The following is a 27,156-nucleotide window of genomic DNA, read 5'->3' on the forward strand; positions in this document are numbered from 1 at the left end:
AGTGGACTTCGGAACAAAAATCGAAATATGATGAGAAGTTAGGTGTGGACTCATTTTTGAAGAGAAATGATTTCCGAAACACTATATTTTTTGAATTTTGGGATGTGATATTTCTACAGAAAACTTGTGTTTAAAAAAACTGAGCTTGTTCACACATTTGGACATTTAATTAAGATTATTTTTTTCAAACAGTTTTTTATCTTCCTTTAATTAATGGTAACAGTGTTGCCTAGTGCACATAACTAAGTCTAAAATATGGATCGATATCCTTGGAATATCCTCACTAAGATCTGGAAAAATATAGATTTTTCTATCAAAACTTCATATAAACTTTCTCATTCGCTCATCTTTTCTATCTTTTTTTGTCATATAAAATAAGTGAATATTTATCATATTTTGAAAAGCTGATGATTAGAAACAACTAAATTTATTTAAATGGATGATATACTTCTTGAAATATTTAAAATCTAGATTTGAATTAAATGTAAACATTCAAAATATTATTTTTCCAATCTGAAATTAAAAAGTCCAATTTAAATAGTTATTTAATGCAGAGTAATTTTAAATTATTCCACCACTCTACTGAACGTTTTCCTGCACTCAACTCAAGCGGTCAAAAAGTTCGCGGTTCCCAAAAACCCACACTGATTGAATTTTTCGCCAAAGGTTGTATGCAGTATCGGGGCGACTCATCCTTTGTACATGGTACTAAAATTTTGCTTGCCACCGCAAACTTAAGGCCACGGCTTGAGTTGAGTTTTGCACAGATATTACTTCGAGTTGGACGGTGTTATAGTTGGATTCGGGGAAGACATTTGAAAAGGAAGTCTCAAAATGGTCCAGCTTGAATCGTTCACCGCGGTTGTAGTTTGTAAATATAATCCTTTTTCATCACATGCCGTTGATATTCCGCTCGCTACACTTCTAAACTAGCTCTCGTAAAAATGTCATAAGCCACTCGTTTCCTTGCATCCTGCTCAGTCCGCGAGTATCGTTGTACTTGTCGTGACTCTCGTTTCTGGGGGGTTTGCTAAACTCTAGAACTAGGAAAAAATATTTCCTTTTCTGCTACGACTAAGGTATGTTCTCAAAAGGGTGTAACACTTCAGATCAAGTCGTTCATCCCGCTCGCACTAGTGAATATTTGCATCGAGTGTGAGCGAGATGAGCTGCTTGCGACATCCAACGTTATCCTTTTTTTACTGTTATCTGATTATGTTTGCTGCACGGAAATAAAAACCATTCAAGGAATCGTGAATGGATGTTCATGAAATTGTGAACAACGGTGTTATGCGTCCAATTTCATGAACTTACGTTTACGATTTCGGGAACGGATTTAATTCCCTTGTTTCTGCTACTAACGCTACTGAATACTACATCTAGTTTGTAATCGATGCTTCAACATTGTGGTGGACCTCGCCGTGGTGCTACTAGTGTGTACGAATCAGGCTTATCTGGAGGGAACATTATAAAACGTTTATTTTCGCCCAACTTCACAACTTGATGACACCGGAAGGATGTCATCTGGGAGATAAAGTTGAGTTGCCACATTTTTCCATGCGAGATCACATGAAAATTTCTCTTCCCGGTGTGATTCCAGCCCAGGATTGATGTTACGGTTACAGTGATGCGAAAGTTTTTAATCAACCAGCGTGAATGTGGTTTCAACACGTGATAGACATCGAGATGTGCTAAACTAGTAGCAAAACGAGTGAGGAGGACAGCTTGAGTTGGCGGAACCACTCGTATTTCCCAAGTGCTGGATCAACAGCACTGCTCTCCCAGGACACGTTCGTTCCAGCTGGTTGCTTACAGGATTTGCGGCACGATGTCGTGCTTGTCCTCCTCGTCGCTGACGTACATCCTGGTAAGGTCGGAGGCGACTGATGCTGTTTCACAGTCACTGTTGGTTGGTTGGAACGACACGACGATGGCGGCGGCATACCCGGCAAACGATACAACAAGTAAGGAGGTACAGTTGGTTTGTTGGTTTTTGTGGTTTTTCGCGCTAGTGGATGATTCTGAACACGAAAAAATTTAGACTTGTACTAAATGCTCGTTTTTGCAGCCAGCCAATTGACTTGGTATGAGTTTTTAGCTTAAAGTTTGTTTTGTTTTAGCAGCATGCCGATTAGTAACGCTTGCATTCAATGTTTTTGGAACGGGAGTCTAATTGGAGATTGTTTTTTTTTGTTTCAACAGGTCTAAATTTTCTCGTGTACCAGCTGCTGATTTATTAGTGTTGACGGAATGCTCTGGGGACGAGAGAGCGCGATGACGGTTGTAAATGTAACGAGCTTTGCTTCCAGTTACGGCTACGCTATCATGATAGTTCAAGCGTTAATATTAAGTGCAACTTCTGAGCTTAATTAGGTTATTTTTATTAACGAGCTGTAGTCGCAGGTTGATTATATCTAGCACCATCTGATTTTGGGCAGAATTTACGAAATGATAACATTGCAGATGAAATACGTATCATAATTAGATTCACTTCAAAATATTAATAGTCAGCTTCTAAAATTTGCTAATAAAATTTATTTCCTTAAAACAGTCCGAATTTTTACGTGAGTTTTTTCATTCTTCATAATGAGCAGTCATTTGAAATAAATAGCAAAGCTTCCAACCTTTTTGTAAGGTATTTCTATTCCTTTTTTTGTAATATGTAATGAGTTGGGGACCATCCATAAACCACGTCACCATTCTTGTGGACAATTGTCCATTAAAAAAATCTTTCATTCTTTAAAATTGAAAACTGTTCTTGGTGGTTGTAAAATTTTTGTGAGTTTTTTCATTTTTTCAAACATGAAAAAAAATTAAGTCCTATAAAAAAAGTTGTAGGGAAAATTTACCCTTTTTAAGCCTAATAAGCGGTCGTGTTTGAATGATACTGGATAATCTGGAGTGTTCCTTTACATTTACTAAAACCAAGTACACCAACGAGTAGAACAACTTTTTGTGAACATTTCTGTTTATTTTCACTTTTACTAAAAGTTATTCCATTCCTTTTACAGGCAATTAAAATAAATATTTCCCAAATGTATTCTAATCAGACGAGAATGCATTGGGCCACGCCCATTTTTCTATTTTCAGCTTAGTTCTGTTTTCTTTCAGCGCTCTTTTGGGTCTGCTTAGTGCTGCAAATTTTGATGAAATTTTAAGCGAAAAGTAGCATTTACAGAGAAAGTTTCCTGGCGTCACTGGCTCACTCCATCAGGCGCTGCTGGTGGTGCTGGTGGTCACCATTTGTTCTTTATTTGCCTTCGCTTCTCGCTCGGTTGTCTTCAGCCTTCGAATGGAATGGGTCGTCAAAAGTCAAACGTCAAAAGACTAGGCACGTTTTTTTTTTGATTGCGCTTGCTAATTATTTTCATGTTTGGGGATTATTTTTCAAGTGCGTGACTAACTAAAAAAGTGTTCAAAAGAACATGTTGCCGGTAGTTGAAAGCAATTTCATATCTTAAGCGCTTTGAAAACGTTAGCGCAAGTGAAAAGATATTTATGGCGACTTTCGTTTAGCGGTTAAGCTCTCATCTTGCGTGTGGATGTATGTGCCAACAAAAGGATGAGAAATGGTCTCGCAAAATAGAAATTATGATCAAAAGTGCATTAAATCTTTTTGGCCAGTAAGTGGCATACATTTGCGTGCTTACTCGAGGCGGTGCTGTTGCTGGTAAGTTTACAGCCTAAATAGTATTTTTGGAGCTTTAATCGAGCGTCAAACTCTTCATATGACAAAGATAGATGTTTGATTAGAAAGGGTATATTACCGCTATTATCGCAGGCGTAAAAAATAGAGTTCACGCGCGCTGATATGACAACAAAAGAATGGCGGTATGAAAAAAAAATAAATATTTGTACCAGCGATATCATTTTCATGCTTGGAAATCTTGATTTTCGTAAATAATTTTAGGTTTTTTGATTAGCTTTTTTTAAAAAAAAAACTTATTTCTTAAATATTTTGTAAGTTTTTGCAGTTTTGTCCCTGTGCAGAATATATGCAGAATCATTTTGGTACAGAATTTTCTTAAAATTGACTAATACAGAGCAATTTATAGCGATGGTCTATTTGTCTTGAAAATTATTGATGGCTTCACTTGTAAAATACTCAATTCATTCAAACATGAGCAGTTCATTTAAAAAAAGTAGTATATCTAAACATTTTGTGAGTACATCCATTCTTAAAAAAAACAATCTTTTTTGATGGATGCAATATTTTTGTGACATTTTCCATTCTTTAAAAATTAAACAATTAAAAAAGGAAGAAAAAGTCCTGCTTCTCATTTGATTTTTTGAAACCATTCTAGATGGTCGTGTAATACACAGAAAAAAATAATGTAAATTTGGAAGCTGTAATTTTGGAAGGTTGAATATTACCTCTTTTATGATGTAATTTTACCTCAATTTCGACTGAAAAAGTGACATTACACCAGAAAAGTGGTAAAATTACACATTTCCAGAGGTAAAATTACACCTTTTTTCTGACATAAAAGATGTACCCCTTCCCAGATGTAATATTACCATGATTTTTTTTTCTGTGTAGGTCGTAAAAGCTTCTTTAAAAATCTGACCCTCCCCTCACGGGCAAAAATTATACACGGCCTTGCTGCAAAATCTGTTATAAAAGGCAACATTTTTTGTGTGGCATATCCATAGATTCTGATAAATATTTTTCCTGTCAGTGCAGATGCTAAATTTAACGAGAGCAAGCAAGGAATAGAATTCGAATCGTATGCGCTGCAGTTGCTGTGTTTGAAATGGAATTCGTATACGATTTGAATAGAATTCCGGTTCAGAATTTTAATTGAGTTGACTGGGCTGTCGAGTTGAGCAGTAGTTGTTTCTCCGTTTCACCTTAAATGAAGGGAAATTTCAATTGGATTTTTCAAAGGGAAATCACAGAGCTTTGCTAATGACCATATTTCACATCATTTTTCGTGATCGTGATCAGCGTTGCAATTTAATTGAATTGTTCAGGGTCATAAACCGCTTGACAACAGTTAAACCTACACGAACCAACAGAAAATGTAATTAAGTTATTCAAATTTCGCGCTCTCTCGTCTTGATGGCACTCCTTGCAATGATTGCATTTTTCTTCCGAGGCAGACAGCATAAATAAGGCAATTAAGATCTGAAGATCTCAACTATGCTGAACCCACCACGTGGCTATCTAGGGATGGAAGTTATGAGCGGGGAGATATCTGCGCTGGATGAGGGTTTTGGGGTGGCAGGGTTCGGGACGTGACCCAAAGAGAGATGTAACATTCAAACACAATACACCAAGGCTAAAGCAGCAGCAGCCCCGTCGACTAACCTGACGACGTCATGCCCGGCCAGGGCGGGACCATCGGACCGATCCAACTCGTCGTCGTCGTCTTCCTCTCCCACGGGCAGTTCGTCGTTGGACGCCGCCTCAACGATGATGGACAGGTCGTGTGCCAGCTTAGGGTGGGACGCGGGTTTTCCTCCTCCAGTGTTTCCGTTGGAGGGGTGGAGGGCGGCGCCGGTGGACACGATTACCTGCGGCGTCACCGGAATTTCCATCGCTCGTGTGCTGCTGCGGACGGGCGGAAATTGCAGAAATACAGGCGTTATATTTGCTTCTTTTGCTCAATTGGCTGAACTCGATTCAATTGCAATTGTTTGGACAATTGAATCAAGTTTAGCACAATATGTGGGGGAAATCAACCAAATTTGGAATTTTTGTCACGATTCACACGCACCTGGCGCTTTCGGCCGCAGCCTTGTTCCTCATCACGACCTGCAACCAGTTGGTGGTGACATCCGGCGTGTATCCACTGTGAGTGGGGAGAAAGGAAGGAGTAGATTGCCATTTGAAACCGAGTTGACACGTGAGCAAACATGCAGAGAGGTGCTTGAATAAATTAACGAAATGTGTACTCCGTTGATTACATAGGGCACAGACAAAAAAATGTATTTCACTGTTAAAACAACAATTCTAGATTAAATTTTCAAAACAACCTATCCCTTATGGGTTTCCTATGCAGATAGGGCCTTTTGAAAATTTAATCGAGAATTAAAATATAACGATCAGTTTGAATGATTGTAAACTTATTACGGTAATTTAAATCCACCAATTGGGTCCTAAAATGAAGCTTAGATTGCTGATATTATTGTTTACAGCGATAAAGCTTATTTTTCTGAGTGCAATGACCCTTTGTACGACCACAAAGTGTTTAAAATGGAATTTTAAATCAATTTTGAAAAATTATCCTCGCGGTCCTTCTTGACAGAAATGCTCCTACTTGACAGCTCGTTCCAAGGGGACCATAGTTGATCCATCGAAAAAATGTTGTCTTGTCAATATATTTTTTTGCATTAAAATGAAAAAAAGTTATCAGAAATATTTTTAATCGTGTTTTTTACCGTTGTACATAAAAATTTACATAGGGCTTTATTACCCAATTCTAGAGTTTTTTTTAATAGGTCCTATACTGCCGCCCTATTCGAGTCCGTCCTATATGTAAAAACAGCAAGCCGAGAAAAACGCATGTCAAATTTGTCCCGCCCATAAGGCTTTTGTCATGCGTTTTTCTCGGCTTGCTGTTTTTACATATGGGACGGACTAGATTAGAGCGGCAGTATAAACATATGAAACACAATAGCTTAGAGGACCTTTTAAAAAAAAACTCTTTAATTGATGTTGTTGGAAGAGTTGTTGTCCTGTATTTCTTCGTTTTTAAACAAAAAAAAAACAACGATTTACATTTGCTTGTCTGTGCATATAACAATTTGAATTACTGTAGGGGGAACGAGTGGCTGGATTTTGTGCACAAGCAAAATAATTATTATTGTTGGGTAAAAAAGTGCTGTGCATTTCAACTTTTGTTTGGTTGCAATTATTCCATATTAATTTTTAATTAGCATTCTACTCGGGTGCATGAAAATATAAACTTTGAAACAAGAAGGCTTCATCAGTCATCACGCAGTGCAGAGTGCAAATCCTTTGCGGTTTCCCCGCAGCTCAGACAGGATGTAAAAGGGAGGGGGAGCAAACACAATTCATAATTTGAAAATAAAATTAACCTGCGAACAGGATTTGACTTATTCGACCTTGCAAGGGTGCCGTAAATGTCGGGCTTGATGACGCCGTCCGACACGGGGAAGGGTTCGCTCTTGGTTTGCTTCTCCATCGAGAGGGCCTTGTTCAGGTGCTTCAGGTCGAACTTGATGATGGCTGTTTAGGAGTAAAGAAGAAGCACACAGGGTTTTCTGAGTTGTAACGGTCTGTAACGGAGCGTGAAGTTGTGGGGTTGAGATTTTAGAACAAATTTAAAGTGCATGCAAAGTGTGTGCAGCTTTAACTCATCCGGACTCGAAAGAAAGATTCAATCTACATTTTTCCAGCGGTCCCAGCTTCAGGGCAATGTTGTACAGTATTTCAGCGGTCCAGAACTCGGGGATCCGGACGAACATCTTGCGAGCGTCGGCCGGCAGGTGGAATCCCAGCTTGTGTAGCAGCAGGACGAACGGTTGATACGAGAGCACGTTGAACTGCTCCAGGTTCCAGGGGACGATGGGGATGGATTTCTTTTGCACTGAAAGGGAAGAATCGTTGAAGGGGCTCCGAAATAGTTGGGAATTACCAGAAGTACTCACAAATGCAATGATAGGGGACTGGTTCCATGACCACGACGGTTCCACTGAGCAGGTTGAGCTTCACGAAACAGCAGTCAAGCAAACTTTTTTGCAACCAAACAACCAGCTTTCCTTTGTTCTCCTTAAACAATCGATCGCGCAGTACCTGAAGAACAAAACGGTAACCATCTCCATATTGCAACAAAACACCTACACAAAAAGCACCTGTATGTCATCAACCGCCTTGGATGACGGTCGGTTATCGTCGTCCATTTTTTCCGACTTGGCCGAGGCCACAGAAAAGCCCGGCGTTTGCACGTTCCGCTCGTAGTCCGGGTTCTCCAGCTTCATCAGCTCATCGTACTGGGACAACGTGACAATGTCCTGCTCCCACAGCTGCTCGATAATCGATACCCGAGTCTTTTGCTGGTTTCCGTTCTCCTCAAACAGTCGCAGGATATCGGCAACCATACACTTGCTCTGCTTGCACTGAACGTAGTACCACTGGAGCGAATCCTTATCCTCCTGAGTCCACGTGCTCATCAGATTACTCGACAGCAGTTGTGAGCTCAGGTCTGGCAGCGTGCTCGTCAGCGTTAGCGGGCTTGGTTGTGGCGTGTTGATGAACTTGTGGATGACGTACTCAATCAAATCCGACCAATCCTGGTTCATGTGAATAAACTTTGTGGTAATACATCAAAAACGATTCAAATTCCACGACCCAATACTCACATCACATATCTCGTACTCAGTTTCCCATATCAGTGAAAATGTTTTCAATATATTCGGCTGGAACAGCACGTTCATAAGTCCCAAATCACCACCCACGTGGTGCATCATGGTGAAAATGCAATCGTTCACAAACGCCCCGTTTTCTCGGAAATCCTCCAGCATCAGTCCGTACTGGTGCATAATCTCAACCGTTGCAAACCTGAAATCAAAACCAACCGTATCAAAAACCCATCCCCAAAACCCCCCTCCCCAGTCCCATCATCCCGTACGTACTGTCTAATGTGGGACAGCATGTCCGTCACGTTGGCGCCCGGAATGTCCCGGATTCCATCCAGCAGCAGCAGCAAACTGTGGTTCGTCACAATCAGGTCCTGCAGGTACTGTTTGCTCTGCAAACTCGGGTTGTAGCAGCGCAACAGCAGCACAAACAAACACTTCAAATCGTCCGTGCTGCCGATCTGGAGCTGCAACGTTTTGAGCAACTCCCGGTCCTCCTACGTTTATACATCGCGCGGTGAAATGAGATATTCAATTAGACGCTGTCCGAAACACTCGCACAGAGCGAGGAGGGAAAGATGTGCATACCTTGGTCAAGTGGGAACTCTTCTTGTAGGTTTCAAGGGCCTGCAGAAACTCGCGGATTGCCGTTACGACCTGGGTGTGGCGGAAAAAAGAAGGGGTTAAATTAAATGAAAAAGTTTCTTCTCCTTTCCATTAAAAGGAAAAACGTGAGGGTGGATTCGGATTACGAGAATGAAAAGTTTTATTCTCTGATGCACTTTGTATCTATGATAATCTTATTTTCCATTATCTTCTGATGTAACTTCATTATGGGATGAAGCAAAAGAATTAAGAAGTCTTAAGAATTAAAAGTAATTAATTTCAAGCATGCGGTTCCATCATAGATTATTAATTACCTAGATGTCTCACTTTGGGATTTTTCCATACATCCAGTTGGCGACACCCCTTTAGCGCTTCGAGCGCCACCACAGTCAAGTTACAGGTACTAAATTGTTAAACAAAATCGTAGCACTCTAGCACTTTCGACCAAAAGTTGGATGACATCAAAAAGTGTCACTTATTTAGTTTTGATTGCTGGTTTGTGATAAATAAATTGTCGCGGAATAAAAACGGTGGTGTTGACGGCTGTGAATGAGTTCCAGCAGACATTACAGGGCCTCGATGGACCGAGTAGATTCGTCTGTCAGCTGATGAAAAAATTCACGCCAAGTGTAAGAAAAAATATATCTTATCGATAGAAGAAAGCGACAAGACGCTTCTCTTCCGTTAAAACAATAAATTCATTTTCCTTTTTTCAGGTTGACCAGGTGACAGCAGCAGCCGGTTGGACCAATCGTTGAATATTTGATACTCGATATGAAGGCCCGGAAGATGCTAGCGGAAATGGTGATTACGTGAGTCCAGCGATTCGCTGGTTGATAAGGCCTTCGCAGAAATTCACAGCCGCTCTGTCGTGTTGTCAACAACCTGATTGAATGCTGTTCCGTTCGGGGTCACCTTCCTCGAAGAGCTGGGCACGCTAGTGCTTCAAACACATTCAGACCTCTTATCAAGTTTAATTCTGGTATTGTGAAAAATGTGTGCGACAAGAATAATAAAAAAAAAATGAGTTCGTTTTTTATTACAAGGAGTCTTTTATTTCAAAACATACATTAAAACTGATTGTTCCTTAGTAATGGGACATAAGGCCGCGTTGCATTAATTCTAAATTGTTTCAAAACTTGGTTCCAAGGTGCGTCTCGTGTGATAATCAGAGACAAAAGATGAGCTTTTCCGGCATAAACGAGGTCAGAACTGAATGTACCAAATGATTTGTTCCGCGGAGAGCCACAAATCACAGAAGCATCTTATGCGGAGGTCAGCATTTGTGCCGATGCTTGCTCAGTAATCGGGGTCGTGTTTTTTTGCCGGAAAGGTGGAAGTGGTCGTGACTGGAAGCCAAATTACTTGGTAGCGTCAACGTAGACCTGAATCTTGTCCATCGGCATGCTGAAAGCATTCACTTTCAATCACTGTGGATGCAAAAGCCGACTTCCGTTTCATCGCTTCCACCAGAGCATGGCCAGTTTTCCGCAAACTCACGTGACTGAAAAACAAAACAAGCTGATTTATAAAGGATTTTTTGGTTGACCCTTTTTCTCACCTCACCTTCTTAAACAAGAGCACATAATTTCCGTTGCATTGCACCAGAATCTGCATGTTTCAGCATTTTTAGAAATTTTCTAACTTTTCGCGGAGGTTGTCGACGGATGCAGCAAGGATGAAAATAACCAGTAAGCCGGTGTTTTGACATTTCGTGAAAAAAATCAGTTGCTACCCGAGTTGCTTTGATTTCACTGATCGCTGAACTGAAATTGGTGAAGGCAACTTTTTCAAACATTCCCTAAGGGCATCATCCTAAATTAGTACCTGTGAATTGCCACCAGGTGAAATTTTGGCGTGGCGGTAGTGTCGCCAGCCCCAACAGCAGAGTGGCGTATCTATATATATTTAGTCTATGGTTCCATGCTTAGAATGTGTTCCGTACCGGAAGCTGTTTAGCGTGTACCCGAGCAACCCTGAAGGGCGCGCCAACCAAAACAAACTGACAGGTGGAAAACGGCGCGTGCAACGACGATCGCTACTTTCACCCCCGCCGCCATTCTTGTGCCGACCTCCAGCCGAGGAGGAAGCTGCCGACGCGTTTCGGACAAGTTTCATCGACGCGAACCCACGCGAATCCCAGAACCGGCTTCCGAGGAAGCACCCGCGACCGCACTTACCTTTGTACCGAGAAACCGTGGAGAAATATATTTAAGTAGTCTAGTAAATCCGCCCAATCCCAATCCGATCCGACCCTCCGAAGTGGTCCTCCGTTTGTTCGCCCATGTGACCGTGCTCGAAAGTTCCACCGCCGCAAAATACAGTCCACATTTCTTCCTCTGTTCGGCTTTGACCGAACAGAATGAAATTATGCTACCAGACGAAACAAAAAATGAAATTTAACCAATAACCTCAAAAATTCTTATATGCCGGCTTTAAAAATGAAAAACAATGTTCGTCCCTGTTTTCAACGATATCACAAAGCTTAGTTGAACCTAGTCCTCAACTTTTCAGTATTTTATTGGGTCGGCATGTATTCGCAGAAGTAACATTTCAATGTTTTTTTCTGGTATGGGGTTGTTCAAATATTACATCCAGAAATTTTCGGGATTTCAGACCTAACCGAATGTTCTTGATTTTCTTATACTAATGGAGACGCATGGCCAAATGATTATTTTAAGTTAGACGGGGCCAATTTAATAATTTATCAAATTTTATGTTTGATTGCTACAATCCAGCTCATATGAATAATGCAGTTTGGTTCGGAAGCATGTGAACATTCTGAAAAACTACAAGAAATATATATTTTTTTTTAGAAAACTCGATAAAACTCAACTTTCTACAAAACTCCGATATTCAAAGATCAGACATCACAAGCTCGTCGCCAATGAAATCGGTGCCGATTGCAGCGAACTACCATTCGTGAGCTACCACGATTCGCAATCAGCCAGCGATTTGGCCAATCGCTTCAAACAGCGAATTCGTGAATTTCTTGGACTGATTTCGAAAATACGTAGTTTTGTGAAAATTTTGAGTATCCAAAATTTTCACAAAAAATGTATCATTTCTTTCATAATGTATGAAAACACGAATATTTTACACCCATATACTCAGAGAACTAAAATGTTCAGTTTTTTTCAAAAATACGTTGTTTGTTAAAAAATTAAAAAGAAATTAAATCTAAGAAAAATTTGCGATTATTTGATAACGATAAAGCATTAACTAAAAATTGGAATATTTTTTCAAAAATACCTAATTTTGAAAAAATTCTTAGTATTTTCAATATTTTTTTTTAGTATTTTCAAAAAAATATTGTAACTTTATGTAAAATGTTTAGTACTTTTTTGAAAATACATAGTTTGAGAAAATTTTGAGTATAAAAGAAATGTACATATTCGAAATCTAAGAAAAAATGCGATCATTAAAAAAAATTAAAATCATGAATATTTTTTCAAAAATACGTAGTTTTGTGAAAATTCTGAGCATTTTCAAAAAATACTTCATAAAACGCGTATGAAAAATACCCGATAAATTGATCCCATATTGTAAAAAACATAGAACTTTAGTAAAAAGTAAATCTTTCCCTGTTCCTGAAGGGAACACCCGTGAAGAGTATCGGGGCCGGCATTTACAAAGCGGATTCAGTGACAGTTATTAATCAACTTAATGATAACATGTAAAGGTTAATGTTAACATTCCATAGGTTGTCTTCCTAAGGTTCATGGTAAGGTCCAGTTTGTGACGATACACTACCTTCCCTTTACTAAACAATCGAATCCAGAAGGGAAACGATCACCAGTTGTGTTGGTCCGAGCCGGGATTCGAACCCCGATCTACCGCTTACGAGGCGGAAGCGTTACCACTGGGCTACGTGGCTCGGTAAAACTTAAGTGCTTTTTGAAAAAATACGTATATTTTTTGAAAATTTAAAATATTTCCAAATTTTTTTTTTGTTTTCAAAATTTTTGAAAATTCCTAACCATTTGACATCTATATTTTAATTTAAAAAAAAGTTTGAGTATTTTTTCGAAAATACGTGGTTTTGTGAAAGTATTTAATATTATTACATAACCATGCTTATTTGTAAAATTAATGAGAATTTGAAAATAAGAAAGTTTTATCTAAGCGTTTTAATTAGTCTGGTTTTGACTGCGAATAAAGACTAGAATTTATTGAAACACTTAAATACAGTTGAAGTAGCTATCATTGCATTTTAAAAATACAGCAAAAAAATATTGAAATCGATAGATGAAATTATCCCAATTCCAAATACTTATATTTTGAAGTTTGGATGATTATTTATGGTGTTACAGGCCATATCTCCCAAATAGCCCAAGTCCCACAAGCTCGGTGCCTCAGTAATGCACCGAGGTGTACAAAACCGGGACATGACTGTATGTGATACATGATGTGTTGTATGATATAAAACAAAATTACTTGGTAAATTTTACAAAGAGTAGAAGAATAGACCGATTGAAAGATTTTACAAAACGGTTTATAAAAATCAAAATTATTACAATATTGAGCTCATTCAAATTTTGTTTTCAGTGTTTCATCAAGACTGCGAGGTCAGATAGCATTTGAAGTGTCTTCGATTCTGAATCCATATTTAACTAACAAAGAATCAAACAAATTGGCACTAGAAACATTCCAACATTAATTCTTCAACTCACCAAATGAATCCGCCGCAGGCAGGGCTTGATGTCGTTCTGGGCAACGCGCGTCAGCTGCTCGAGCTGCTCGCACAGCATCACCCCCTCGTACGTCAGGTACGAGACGATGTCGTACGACAGCACGGTGTTCACGTGCTCGATGTCCAGCTCCAGCTGGGAGGCAAACTTGAGGAAGTACGTTACCAGCCAGAAAAAGTGCGACGTGTCAATTTGCACCTGCTGGGAAACAGGGTGGGTTAAAACAACATTGTTTACGGTAATATCTCTGCTTGCGGACACTCACCAGGTCAGAGAGTAATTGTGCGTGGAGTTCCTGTACCAGGAAGCCGTACCCTTTGAGCAGGAAGTCGACGGTGAACTCCTTCAATATGTTGGAGATGTCGTCGTCGGTTGGGACGTGATGTATCAGTCCCTTCATGGTGATTCTGTGTTTGGGGGATTTGGGATAGTGAGTTGTTTTTTTTTTCAGGTGAATCCTCCAGCTTACATGTTGCTCTTGCTTCGCTTGACCAGCTTCTTGCGGCGGAGTTCCTTCTTGTCTGGAACGGCGGCCGGGTTGCGTTGCTTGTTGGCCGCGTTGAAGCGCTGCTTCTGGTTCGGTGGAGGTTTCTGGTGCTGCGGCTTCTGGTTGGGAACATCGTCTTCGTTGCTGGACGTCGAGATGGATTCCTTTTCGGCTTGCGTTCCGTAGCCACAGTCGGAGGTTTCCGACAGGGAGGCTTGGTTTTTGATGCCGGTGGTAGAGGACGGTCCGGTGCTTTCTTGGCCGGACGAAGGGGATTTGGGGTCGTCGGATAAATCTTTGCAAGAGATAGCCGGCGAAGGAGTAGTGGGAGGACTGGGGGAGGTTTTTGGGGATGTGTCCACTTTGGATGCCGGAGCACCGGTAGGAGACGAGGTTGAAGTAGCGAGTTTTGGCTGCACCTGAAAGGGGGATTGAAAAGCGTGTAAATCGCTGGGTAATTTGGGACTTACAGTAGAGTTCTCGACACCCGGAGGAGAATTGGTCGTCACCAGCGGAGCCTTGGGATCATGCGGATGGGCTGGTTGTGTTGGATGCTTAGCTGCGCAGGTGGTTCCCATCGTTTGATGGTATATCTGATGCGATTTGATGGCTCGTGCCACGATGATCTGCGTCGGAAACTCGGTCCCCATTCGGGAAACCTGCTCGGCCTCACTCGGATCCTTGCTAATGGAGGTGTTCATTTTGGAACTTCCTGGAATTGGTAAAGTAGTTTGAGTACACTGATGATCCCATCCCAGTGTCAAGCTATCACCATTATCGGATGAGTCCGAAGTCGGGTCCGACGTCAGCATGGGACTAGAATCTCCACTGCACTGCTGTGGTGGCGAAGTGTTGCTCTCGTTGTCTTCGGAGCTTTCGGACAGGGTAGATTCGAACCAAAAGCTGAGCAGCTTTTGGAGGGTGCTGATGTGCTGATCTTTGTACATCAGGGCCACCAACTGAGCCATCGTAACGGCCCAGAATGCCCGCTGAGGACAAGACATCAGGTAGATCAACAGCTTGTCCACGCTTTGCGTAAACAAGTTCCATAGTATCTGATTTTGCAACGATGTACTGTGAGCTGGCTTCGTTTCGCCAGGCGTGTTCACCTCAGGAACATGCAGAATGTTCCGTAATAGCAACAAACAATTGTTAATACTGTCGCAATTCTGTACCGATAGCTTGCTGTCCTTCTCGAGGATGGACTTCATATAATCGATAACTGCCTTGGTTGTTTTCCAGTCGACAAACGCTTCCTTGCTGGTTATGAGCAGTTTGTTCAACTCGAAAATGGTGTGCCGTCCAATTTCCGACTTGGAGACCAAATCCACCGGAAGTAAGCATTCCGCCGGCACGGTCAGATTCACCAGTAACCGAATTGTCGGATCGAGAATCTTAGAATCCTTGGCATGAACCAACAACGGGACAATATCGTTCTTAACATTCTGACCAAACCCAATCGCCCTTCGGAATGTTCTCAGCGTAGTATCTTCGACGGCCAATTTGCCGATGATTTCCTCCAGATTCACTAGACAGTCCTCACTCACCAGGTACACTTCATCCACGACCGCACCGAGCGAACCAAAAGTGCTGTTAATCTGCGGATTCGCTAGCAACCATTCCATACCACCGCCTTGTTCGTCACGTGGAAACAAACCTGTCCCACGCGCTGCCTATTTACCTACTGGTGTATATTTCTATACTTATAATGGAACCCACAAAACGGTTCAGCCGCCTCGTTGTTGACGACGCAAATGAAATTTACTTGATGCTCCTATCGATGACTTGTGTGATTCACAATGCGTTTGTTTTCAACGAATTGAGCCTCCGGATCCATTTAGGTATTTCCCTGTGGAATTGACGGAGAACATCAAAGAAACGAATTAGTGAAATTGAACCAGTTTGAGATTAGATGGAATTTTTCCAGGAATTACATTTGCTTCATTGAGCACATGATTGTGTCACCAAATTCAGCATCCCATGACCTTTTTCAAGATTAAATGCAACCTCAAGATAAGGGTCGCAGAATCCAAATTCCCGATGATTATAATTATCTGCATCAGTAACCTAATCATTATCGCCATATTCGGCTGAGTAAGCAATCGCGCGATGATTGATGACGCGTGAATATTCACCCGCCACGCGCCAACTGCAAAGTCAATCCTTGCTCCGACAAAGGTGGTGTTTCGTTATTTGTGGTGAAATTGATCCTTGTTTATTATTAATTCATGCCGATAATTGGACTATGTCGACCGGATTAACCAGGGACCGTGCATCTTAAATGAACTCATTAGTAACGTAGCTGAAATAATTAGAGTTGCAAAGGGCATACTGTGAACTTTTGAACAGCAGTTTAAGATCGTCTCAACGCAGCTTAATAAGGCTGCTGAAGATGAGGTGTGGGTAGACCCTTTGAACCTCCCACCGTCACTTTGGGCTATTGTTCTTAAATGGATTGTTAAAGCATCTAAATTACAAAAAAGTGTAACATTGTTTGAAAGTTAAAATCAATTTACTCAGCACGTTTGACGAACTGACCCCAGTTCAAATTAAAAATATCGAACGATAAAGATGGAAAACACAAAAGCGTTATTCCAGGAAACCTCACTAGTGCTGATGGTTGCTAATGCCAAGCAAACTATCGATTCCTACTTTTTGACGATTTTAATATAATTTTTTTAGCGTAAATTAAAATTGAAAGTCAAAAAACACCATCACAATTCCAAAAATGTCGTAATGAGTAACCGGTGAAGCTGTACATGTTTTGAACTTGGTTTAAAATAACAAAAAAAAAGTTATTTCCGTAACATTCGGTTCACGTGTATCCTTTTTTCTCGTGAAAACATTGCTAATTATAAAAACAGTTCCTACAGAAAGTTTTCACCATCACAAACGTGTATTTTTAACATCGGGAAGTTTTCAGCAAAAACTCTCGCTGAACGTTTTGTCAAGCAGCCGGCAGTCACATTGTTTTGTTTTTTATCATTTGCCTGGGAAATTTACACTTTCCTCAAAGTTTTCGCTTTGTAGTGGAAGAAGAAAAGCCAAGTTTTTTAATTCAACTTTTCCAGTGTTTTTTTTTCAGTCATTTAAACAACAAGCAATTATGCACTTTGGACTTAGCTTAGGACTAATATTGGCAAATGTTTTTTTTTTGTGCAGCATGTAATGCAAAATATACATCTAAAACCAACATAAATCCGTCATGGGTTTTTGTTAGCAATATGTTTATACTGTCAGATGATCGGCCCACCAAATTGCTAGAAGCATGTGCCAAATTTAACCACAATGTGATAGGTCGTATCGGTTGAATCACGTGCGTTGTAACGTGAAAAAATGCTTTCCAACACGCATCGTCGCTTGTGTGCTATCTTGTGACTACGACCATTTAGTACTTCTCGAGAAAAACAATTTTTAAAGTTTGATGGTTAACATTTTTTCAAAACTGTGAATAATGGACTCAATCTTTTTGAAGGAACCGATTGCTTAACAAATGGTCCAAGTTTCAACTAATTTGGTTACAGCAGTTAAAACATGTGTGTTTTAAAAGGGAAACTAAAGGAAGCTCTAAGCAATTGATTAACCGACTTAATCAGTATATTTTTTTAAAAAACGTAAAATGAAATTGCTTTAAAAAAACGTGCATTTCCCTAAATTTGTTTGACGGGTCACACGATAGCACTATCATTTTATGAGAAGTTGGTATATGTCACAAGTGTGTATTACGATATCCGGAAACGGATGCGAATTTATAAAATCTTTCGTTTGTAGTGCTTTTCAGTTACGAAATTGTCATCTTGGAAACTTGGAAACTTTTGAGAAATTTTCTGCTTTAAATAATAATAATTTTAAAACAAATTCTATACAAAACGTGCTTACATTGCGTGCGCTAGGTTTCATAAACCCAAGGGCAAATATCAAAACGCATTTTGCTCGGAACGCAACAAAATAAAGCAGGGGTGCCCAACCTTTTGACCTTGCGGGCCAGATTTGATTTTTCTGAAGTTGTGTCGGGCCGGAAGTAATGTTTGAAAAAGTAAGCATTTTTTTTCTCATAAAATTATTGAAATTATTTTTAAGTAAACAAATTAATAAATAGTGTTGCAAATATGATTCATATTTTTTTTAAAGAAAGAAATACACAATAACTAACATAGGGTGGTGTTGATTTATTTTTATTTGTTTAAATACCATTAACTTTCTAAAAACATTCAAATTTAAAAAAAAAACACTTTTGCGTTGTTGTGCATCTTTACCCAAATATTTTAAAGTTATTTTAAGAACACAAAAATTTAAACAGTGTAGAAAAATATGTAATGATTAGTTTTCAATTCGTTTTTCTTTGAATTTCAAAGTTTATGAAAAAATACAGTGTTGTCCCCTAATTTCTTGACTCATTTTGGGATTATTTTTAATGTTTAAAAATATTAGCACCAATCTTTTTTTTAAGTATGATCAAAGTGCTTTTTTAATATTTTTTCAAACGAAACTATATCATTAAAGAATTGTTTCGAAAAAATACACAATTCCTTGCTCACTCATTTATTTAAAAAATCCATATTAATCAAGTTCCTCAAGAAAAAACATTAAAAACTGATTTAAAAAAAATAAATGTATTTCTGTACATTTATAAACAACAATCCAAGTTTTTTCATATAGATATTTCACATTTGAACATTTGTTTTCTTGCGCTATTTTTCAGTTTACTAATTGATTCTGAAAATATCAATATAGAAATGATGAGAATTCAATTCAAACAAAAAGAATGTTTGAACTGAAAAAAAACATTTTTAAAACTACAAAAGCAAAATCCAAATAATAAGTTGAATAGGGCACGTTCTTTTTTTTTAATACATGAAGGCATGTAGAGAACACAAGAATAGTTTTTTTTTGCACGGAAAAAATATGTAATTTCACCTCTGAAAATGTGTGATTTTACAACTTTTCTTGTGTAATGTCACTTTTTCAGTCTAAATTGAGGTAAAATTACTTCTTAAAAGAGGTAATATTCAACGTTCCAAAATTACAGCTTCAAAATTTACACATTTTTTTACTGTGTACTGCTATTATAATCGTAATTTGTGTCGAAGCACCACTTTAATTTTTTTTGCCAAATTTGTTTATGTTTTGAATAATAACAAAATTACCACAGATTGGATAAAAAAACAAAACAAATAAACCTTTCATGAATTCTAATGATATTTAATCAACTTTTTTACCACAAAGTATTGAATCAATGGTTGTAGCTATACTTTTTGCCATCTTCCGACGTTGACCAGAGTTACGGGGAAATATTAAAAAAAACTGACCTTTTTGGTTTAAGAATTACTATAGAAATCAAATTTAAATCAAAGCTTCATTTCAAGACAACCAACCACAACCTTTAAGCTCACAGTAGTGTCCAGCTGGATAAACCACCTTCAGCCATTTCTCGTCCAATCACATGGATTACTCAAAAAAGCCACGAGACCACACCGCCAGAGCCAATTTGAAATTCTAACTGCTGCTGCTTTCAAAGTCGGTACATTGTCTTTCGAGAAGTTTTGGGAGACTTTTGTGCTGACCTGGAGCATTGCTCGCCTGTAAGATATTTCAGATTGGTGGTCTTCATCTAAATATAAAGAAGAACGGAAATGGCTGAGACGAGCTTCCGCTTTTTTTATCGATTGGCAGTTGCTGTCATCCGGGATGGGAACGTGACAGTTTTTGCGCACTTTTGGTTTGCAGAAAAATAAACCAGACAACGAAGGAAAGCGAGCATTGCGGCGACGAATTGAAAATGAAGAACTTGTTGAATTTCAAATCCGGAATGCAATGCTGTGCCTTTTGAATGTTTACCATTGCATTGGTAGCAGAGGGCTGATTAAACTCTCAAGAATAAACAGTCTTCAATGAATATTATAATTGCTATTGTTGATGAGATTTTTGAATCTGGAAGAGTTTTCACACTTTCTGGTTAAAAACGTCACACAAGGCATAATATAAGTTTGAGGAACGATTTCTGAAACATTAAAGGTAACTCCTGCGGGTAATACATTTCATGTTCTTCTTTTGATTTTTAAAATGGGTTATCGATTTGTTTTCAGTTGTCGCTCAACTTCCGAGCCGAGTAGACGTGCATCGCGCTTAGCTAGGTCTACGGAAGTCTCACAAGCAATACAACTTTGCTCGCTTATTTCTGCGTCGCGTGTGCCAACCTGCGATGAGACGCCGCGAAAACACTTTTCGCGTTGATTACGCGAACGTCCCGTCTAAACCTACTTTTGAAGAAGTGCACGAGTTCGTAAGCACGGAGCTTGGATTAACACGCGATCAAGTGCTACGAATCCAATGCAGCAGAAGCCTGAGCTGCGCCTTCGTGAAGGTCATCGACTTAGCCATCGCACAAAGGGTGGTTGAGGAGCACGGTGATCAGCACGAGATGATCTCTGATGGCAAAGTCTACCCCATCAAAATCTCGATGGAGGATGGTGCAGTGGACGTGAAAGTCAACGACCTTTCAGAGGATGTACCGGATGACGAGATTGTGAAGTTCCTGGGGCAGTATGGTGAAGTGATCTCAATCCACGAACAAGTGTGGGGTGAGAACTTCAAATTTGAGGGCCTCCCGACGGGTATCCGTATCGTTCGTATGATGGTCAAAACCAACATTCCATCATACGTCGTCATCGACTCCGAGATCACCAGCATCTCGTTCTACGGGCAACGCCAAACATGTCGCCACTGTGCTGACATTGTCCACAATGGCATATCTTGCGTCACAAACAAAAAGTTGTTGGCGCAGAAGCTGGCGGCTGAAAAAACCTCCTACGCAGAGGTGACAAAGCCGAAAAAAACGGCTGCACCTGCTCAGCAACAATCTCTTCCAGCTCCGCCGAAGCTCCTGCCTCAGAGACCGGGACCAAGTTCCAAGCCGGTTGGACCTCAGCAACAAAAACCACTCGCTTTCCAAAAACGAAACAAGACAAAGAAGAACGACGTTGAACCACCTCTGCTGGAAGTTGATGGCGCTGGTGCTGCGGATGCCATCGATGAAGGCGACGCGAGTGACGGATCTGCAATCTCCACGGACAGCAAAGGACGACCAATTCGGAGGCACAAAAAGCAAAAACTCAACGTTTAAAAAACCAAAAATTCAAAATGGATTTCTCAAGCTATAAAATAGGAACTATAAACATAAATACCATCACCAATACCACTAAGCTTGACGCACTTCTTTGCTTCATCCGATCCCAAGAGCTGGACATAGTGTTCCTGCAGGAGGTAGAAAACGATCGTCTTTGTCTGCCCGGTTATAACGTCATCTGCAACGTAGACCACATGCGAAGAGGAACAGCGATTGCGTTGAAGGATTACATCGTTTTCTCCAGCATCGAGAAGAGCGTCGACGGCCGGCTAATAACACTTCGAGTTCAAGACGTCACCCTTTGTTGTATCTACGCTCCTTCTGGTTCTGCGCTAAGGTCGGAAAGAGAGAGGTTTTTCAACAACACTATTGCTTTCTACCTCCGTCACCTTCCCACACACGTCGTCGTATCAGGCGACTTTAATTGTGTGCTTCGGCAATGTGATGCTACGGGCACCAACACAAGTCCTGCTCTACTGAATACGGTGCGACAACTACAGCTGCGGGATGTCTGGGAGCAAATAAATCCTCTTGTAGCAGGCCACACTTACATCACGCAGAACTCTTCATCAAGGTTGGATCGTGTGTATGTTAGTGCTGGTTTGTGTGAGCACCTTAGATCAGCTGATACACATGTCTGCTCCTTCTCCGATCACAAAGCGGTTACTGTACGACTCAGCCTCCCTAATCTAGGCCGTGCCACTGGCACGGGTTTCTGGTCCCTTCGCCCACACTTGCTGACGAATGAACACATTGAAGAGCTTCAACACCAATGGCAGTTCTGGACACGTCATCGTCGGAACTATCCGTCGTGGATGCAGTGGTGGATATGCTACGCAAAGCCCAAAATCAAGCTTTTTTTTCGATGGAAATCGAAAGCAGCAATCGACGACCATCACCTAAAACACCAACGGCTATACGAGGAGCTTCGGCTTGCGTATGATGCGTTTTACCGCAACCCAAACATGCTCACAACCATCAATCATATTAAGGGTCAGCTGTTAGCTTTGCAGAGGAACTTCACACATATGTTTGTTCGCATCAATGAACCGCTTGTAGCAGGTGAACCAATCTCAACGTTCCAGCTTGGCGAGAGAAAGAGAAAACGTACCACGATAACCCGGCTGGACGACGAGCAGGGTAACCATATCAGCTGCTCCGACGGTATTGAGCAGCATCTGTTACGATACTTCAGAGGGCTGTACGGAAGGGACGAAACCATCGACCACACTGATAACACTTTCGAGTGTGAGCGTGCGGTGCCTGAACGAGATGAGACGAATCAGGCTTGCATGTGTGAGATCACGACAACGGAGATATTCTCGGCGATACGAACGAGTGCATCCAAAAAATCGCCAGGCTCGGACGGTCTACCTAAGGAGTTTTACCTTCGGGCTTTCGACGTCATCCATCGGGAGCTGAACCTTGTATTGAACGAAGCATTGTCGGGAGCCTTCCCGCCAGAGTTCGTGGACGGGGTAATCGTGCTTGTGAAGAAGAAAAATGCAGGAAACACGGCTCGCTCTTTTCGACCTCTTTCGCTCCTGAATTTTGACTACAAAATTCTCTCCAGAGTGCTGAAAGCAAGACTGGAGAGAGTTATGCGAGTCCACGGAATCCTCAGCCCTGCTCAAAAATGTTCCAACTCGGAGAGGAATATTTACGAAGCAACATTGGCGCTGAAAGATAGAATCGCACAGCTGATCCGTCGTGGTCAGAGAGGTCGGGTCGTTTCTTTCGATCTCGACCACGCTTTTGACCGTGTTGACCATGCCTATCTCTTCCGGACCATGCGCTCTCTTGGAATCAACAGTGATCTCGTCGGTCTGCTGTCCCGGATAGCTGAGGCAGCTTCGTCCCGATTGCTGATAAACGGTCACCTCTTGTCAGCCTTTCCCATCAAGTGTTCGGTTCGACAAGGTGATCCTTTGTCGATGCATCTTTTCGTACTTTATCTGCACCCGCTGCTTTGTCGGATCGAGAGAGAGTGTGGTTCGGATTTAGCTGCGGCGTATGCGGATGATATCAGTGTGGTGGTAACCTCCACACGCAAACTCGAACAAATACGAACGCTCTTTACGAGGTTTGAACGTGTGTCTGGGGCCAAACTCAACTTGCGGAAAACAACGAGTATCCAAGTAGGACGAACCGGTGCTGGTGACGACGTTCCGTGGCTACGAACCGAAAGTTCGGTGAAAATATTGGGAGTGATTTACGCAAACTCGATCCGCTCAATGATTCGTCTAAACTGGGATGCACTCGTAACAAGCTTCTCGCGACACGTTTGGATGCACGCTTGGCGCACTTTGACGCTGCAACAAAAAGTGATACTTCTCAACACTTTTGTTTCTGCCAAACTTTGGTATCTCTCCTCAATAGTGCCTCCCCTCAACCTGCACATTGCCAAAATTACATCAACGATGGGTACGTTTTTGTGGAGCAGAGTTCCAGCGAGAGTGCCCATTCTACAGCTAGCGCGTGAACGGGAACAAGGCGGACTGGGGCTACAGCTACCAGCGCTGAAGTGCAAGGCATTATTGATGAACCGACACCTGACAGAGCTAGCGTCCATCCCATTTTATCGATCCTACATTGAGCAAAACAATCCCATCCCGATTATCCCTCCCACTGAATTTCCCTGCCTCAAGCAAATATTTCTAAACAAACCCAGTATTCCTCCCGACATCCTGCAAAATCCAACTACCGTTCGACTACATCAGTACTGTGTTGAGCAGCAAACCGAACAGCCGAAGGTTCAGCAAGCTAACCCAGCGGTCAACTGGCGGAGAATTTGGAAAAACATCGCTTTGAGAGGGCTCACTTCTGCACAACAGAATCAACTGTACATGTTCGTGAACGAAAAAACTGAACATCGTAAGTTGTTTCACACGATACAGAGGGCGAACAGTGAGAGTTGCCTTCATTGTGGCGCTGCTGTGGAAACGCTGCAGCATAAATTCAGTGAATGTTCACGCGTGGCAGACGTGTGGCTGATGTTTCAAAACAAGGTCACTGTGATATTGCGAGGAAGGCGTTCTATCTCATTCGAGAACCTGCTGAGACCTGCCCTAGAGGGAGCCGGAAGAAGACAAAGACTTAAAATACTAAAACTTCTCTGCGAATACTTAGACTATTGTGATAGTTCTGACAATAGGTTAGAGGTGCAGGCATTAGAATTTCGCCTCTCGTGTGTACTGTAATGTTAAGGTTATTAGTACAAGTAACAAATAAATAAACAAATTTCTACAAAAAAAAAAAAAAAATTGATGCTTGATGTCGGGAGGCCTAAACATGAAATCTAATTTGCGTTTCATTGCAAATGCGAACATGATTGGCCACATGAAGTAACCCATTCTTTATGTATCGTTACGGTATTTTTTCAAAATATTTTTGATTAAATCAAGCAAAAATTTAACATGTTATTTATTAAATTTAATATCCTGCTATTCTCAACCCAATGAGGTCAGTTTGAAACAAGCTTCCCATGCGCCAGTGCCAACGCACACCGCGGGTTTGGTTTTCTAGCTTCGGTACGAACCTGAACCCATTTGTGTGTTGGTATTTTGGTTCATCGTACCAGCGCACCACGACAATCGGTTGTGTGTCTGGCACTCACCCGTGGCATGAACCCAGCGTATGAGCCAAGGTGCTTCACTCGGTACGAGCCGAGGTACGTGCCGTGGTACGCGCCGTGGTATTGAACCCGGTTTGTACCGCCAGCGCGTACCACGGCACGTTCCTCGGCTCGTACCGAGTGAAGCACCTTGGCTCATACGCTGGGTTCATGCCTCGGGTGAGTGCCAGACACACAACCGAGGCGACGAGCCGAGATTGTCGTGGCGCGCTGGTACGTTGAACCAAAATACCCTCGGCTCGAGTGAGTCGGGTACGGGTGTAAACCGAACAAAGCAGGCGCAAAGCAAAACCGAGGTACAAGTGAACCGCGTGTACCGCACGGGGCAGTGAAGCTTGGTTTGAAACCATAGTTTCCATTTTAATAACGTTAAACATATTTAGAATTTTCACATTTCGTTATTTTTTAGTTCGATTTGTACAGTCAACCCCCGGTGGTTGGTCACTTTTTCGTTTGACACTTTTTTAGTTTGTACCCCGTTGGTTGGTCAAAGTCAAACTAAAAAGTGACGAACTGTCACTTTTTACACGGCGCTTACGCACACTATCAAAACAAACGTTTGGTAAAATAGACAAGAAATATTCAAATAGCTTTTCAATCAAAGTTAAATGTGCGCCGAAGTTAGATGAAATAATATGCTTGTTTGATTCAATTATGTATTTAGCTAAATAAAGACCCTTTAAAGTACAACGATTTGATGATTTGTTAAATTTTTTGTATTGATTTTGTTCTATTGTTGTCTTTTGAGCAACAATTGTTTTACGTAGAACTCTACCTCTCGGGTTAGTTTACAAAAGGTCAAAAGCACCAGTTGTAAAGTTGCAAGTTGTATTTCGATCATTTTTCGATCTATTTACGAAATTTTTATCAAATTCAAAAATGCTTTAAGTTGTTCATCTGCACGTTTGCTCTTTACTACAAAACAATAAAAATTAAGATATAATAAGTGTTCGAGGGTGCGATGGCTGTTACGACGTATTGCAAACTAATCAGAGGCTTTTCTTATTGCATATTTTTTTGCCTTCATTTTGAATGTTTTTATTTGAATTTTTCTTGTTTCTTTGAGATTATTATTGAGCTTGTTTTACAACATTTAATAATAAAAATTTAAATAGCCGGGACCCGTGCACAGTGGTACAGATCAATCCAAAAATTTAATGGAAAATAGATTTTTCAAAAAATTATGAAGTTTTGAATTTATAGGGGCTTTTGGTTTGGTTGAAAATAAGGGTGATTTTGAAAATCTAACTAACATATTTTGGGTTCACATGATAATTTTACATAGAAACCCAAAATATGACCACTACAAACGCTATAAAACTACAACAAACGCTTGTCGAATGTTACACGGTCCGTTTAAATTCTGATTGAATGGCTCACCTGGGGTACAGAAAACAGCACTGCCTTAACGGAATCCTCGGTGGTTTGCAGCTGAATTTGTCTCTTCGGGACGTTCACCTTCAATGTTTTCAAATTGATGTAATAATCAATATAATTGGCCGATGAATCAATGGGATCACTTTTGATTAGCATGTCAGTGGGTTATTGTTTAGCACAGTCAACCACACACTTTATCACCACCAATGTATTTGAGCGCAAGCAACGATGTGCTACTTACTAGCTTAGTAGCTGTTTTAGTGCAGACACACACACAACTCTCTGTTCAATCTTTTTGTAACAAACTCTCGTATGACGCAGCTGGAAGCAACGTGCCTAGTTCGGTCCCGCACTAGTAGATCGTACTAGCGGCACGTTTTGTAACACACTTTGAAGCTATCGAATTGCAACCATTCACATTCGCCGATGAGCTTAGCACAACCCCAGACTGTAACGGTGTGGGAACGTTGCAGGGTCGACCAGATGCACACAATCGCATGGCTTAATCAAGATGCACTTAAGTACACTGACTGACTGACCAATACTGATGTTATATTCACTTTAGAATTCCACTTTTTTCCGGTTTATATTTCTTTGCTTATTTGTTTTTCCAGGAAATTATTTTCAATCACTTTTCGCAGGAGCTTAACCTTAATAAGATTAATCCAATCGTAACACCGAAGTGAGCCTTAAGAATTTTCCAAAGCTTATCGCGTAACGCGCGTGTAACACTGACAACGTTCGCGCTGCAACTGAATCGTAGAACCTGGGGGAACCGACGATGAGCCCTCGCAAGCTGCCAACTGCACGGCGTTATAAGGTTTCACCCGACTCGACTCGAGACCGCTCTGTAGAACAACGATTGTTCGAAACACGTCCGCCGGTGAACTCTTCCCACAGGAGAATGACA

The 27,156-nt window shown here is 40.9% G+C and overlaps 1 protein-coding gene across 12 annotated transcripts; it reads right to left on the reverse strand.

Annotated features, from left to right (window-relative positions):
- Nucleotides 1-145: 145 nt before the first annotated feature.
- LOC120422390 (protein timeless) lies at nt 146-27,156 on the reverse strand. 12 transcript variants are annotated; one of them, XM_039585811.2, is made up of 16 exons: nt 26,250-27,156; nt 14,882-15,958; nt 14,619-14,821; nt 14,092-14,528; nt 13,888-14,029; nt 13,605-13,823; nt 8,914-8,982; nt 8,602-8,822; nt 8,329-8,527; nt 7,822-8,259; nt 7,618-7,762; nt 7,356-7,556; nt 7,045-7,195; nt 5,721-5,795; nt 5,312-5,554; nt 146-1,903 (listed from the first exon to the last, which is right to left on the reverse strand). In XM_039585811.2, the coding sequence occupies exons 2-16, from the start codon at nt 15,732-15,734 to the stop codon at nt 1,810-1,812; spliced, it is 3,690 nt and encodes a 1,229-aa protein (XP_039441745.1). In that variant the 5' UTR covers nt 15,735-15,958; nt 26,250-27,156; the 3' UTR covers nt 146-1,809. The 12 variants fall into 12 exon arrangements, with proteins under 12 accessions (XP_039441745.1, XP_039441743.1, XP_039441742.1 ...); XM_039585809.2 differs by having other exon boundaries at nt 7,822-8,277; XM_039585808.2 differs by having other exon boundaries at nt 7,822-8,277; nt 14,580-14,821.

This window comes from Culex pipiens, chromosome 2 (genome assembly GCF_016801865.2).
Source record: "Culex pipiens pallens isolate TS chromosome 2, TS_CPP_V2, whole genome shotgun sequence".
NCBI classification, from domain to species: domain Eukaryota; kingdom Metazoa; phylum Arthropoda; class Insecta; order Diptera; family Culicidae; genus Culex; species Culex pipiens.

Coding starts and splice junctions, on each gene's coding strand:
- LOC120422390 (XM_039585800.2), bottom strand. CDS start 15,734: ATGGAATGGTTGCTAGCGAATCCGCAGATTAACAGCACTTTTGGTTCG. Junction 8,260..8,328: donor CTGAGTACGAGATATGTGAT/GTGAGTATTGGG, acceptor CACATGAACCAG/GATTGGTCGGATTTGATTGA. Junction 1,904..5,311: donor GCCGGGCATGACGTCGTCAG/GTTAGTCGACGG, acceptor ACCAACCAACAG/TGACTGTGAAACAGCATCAG.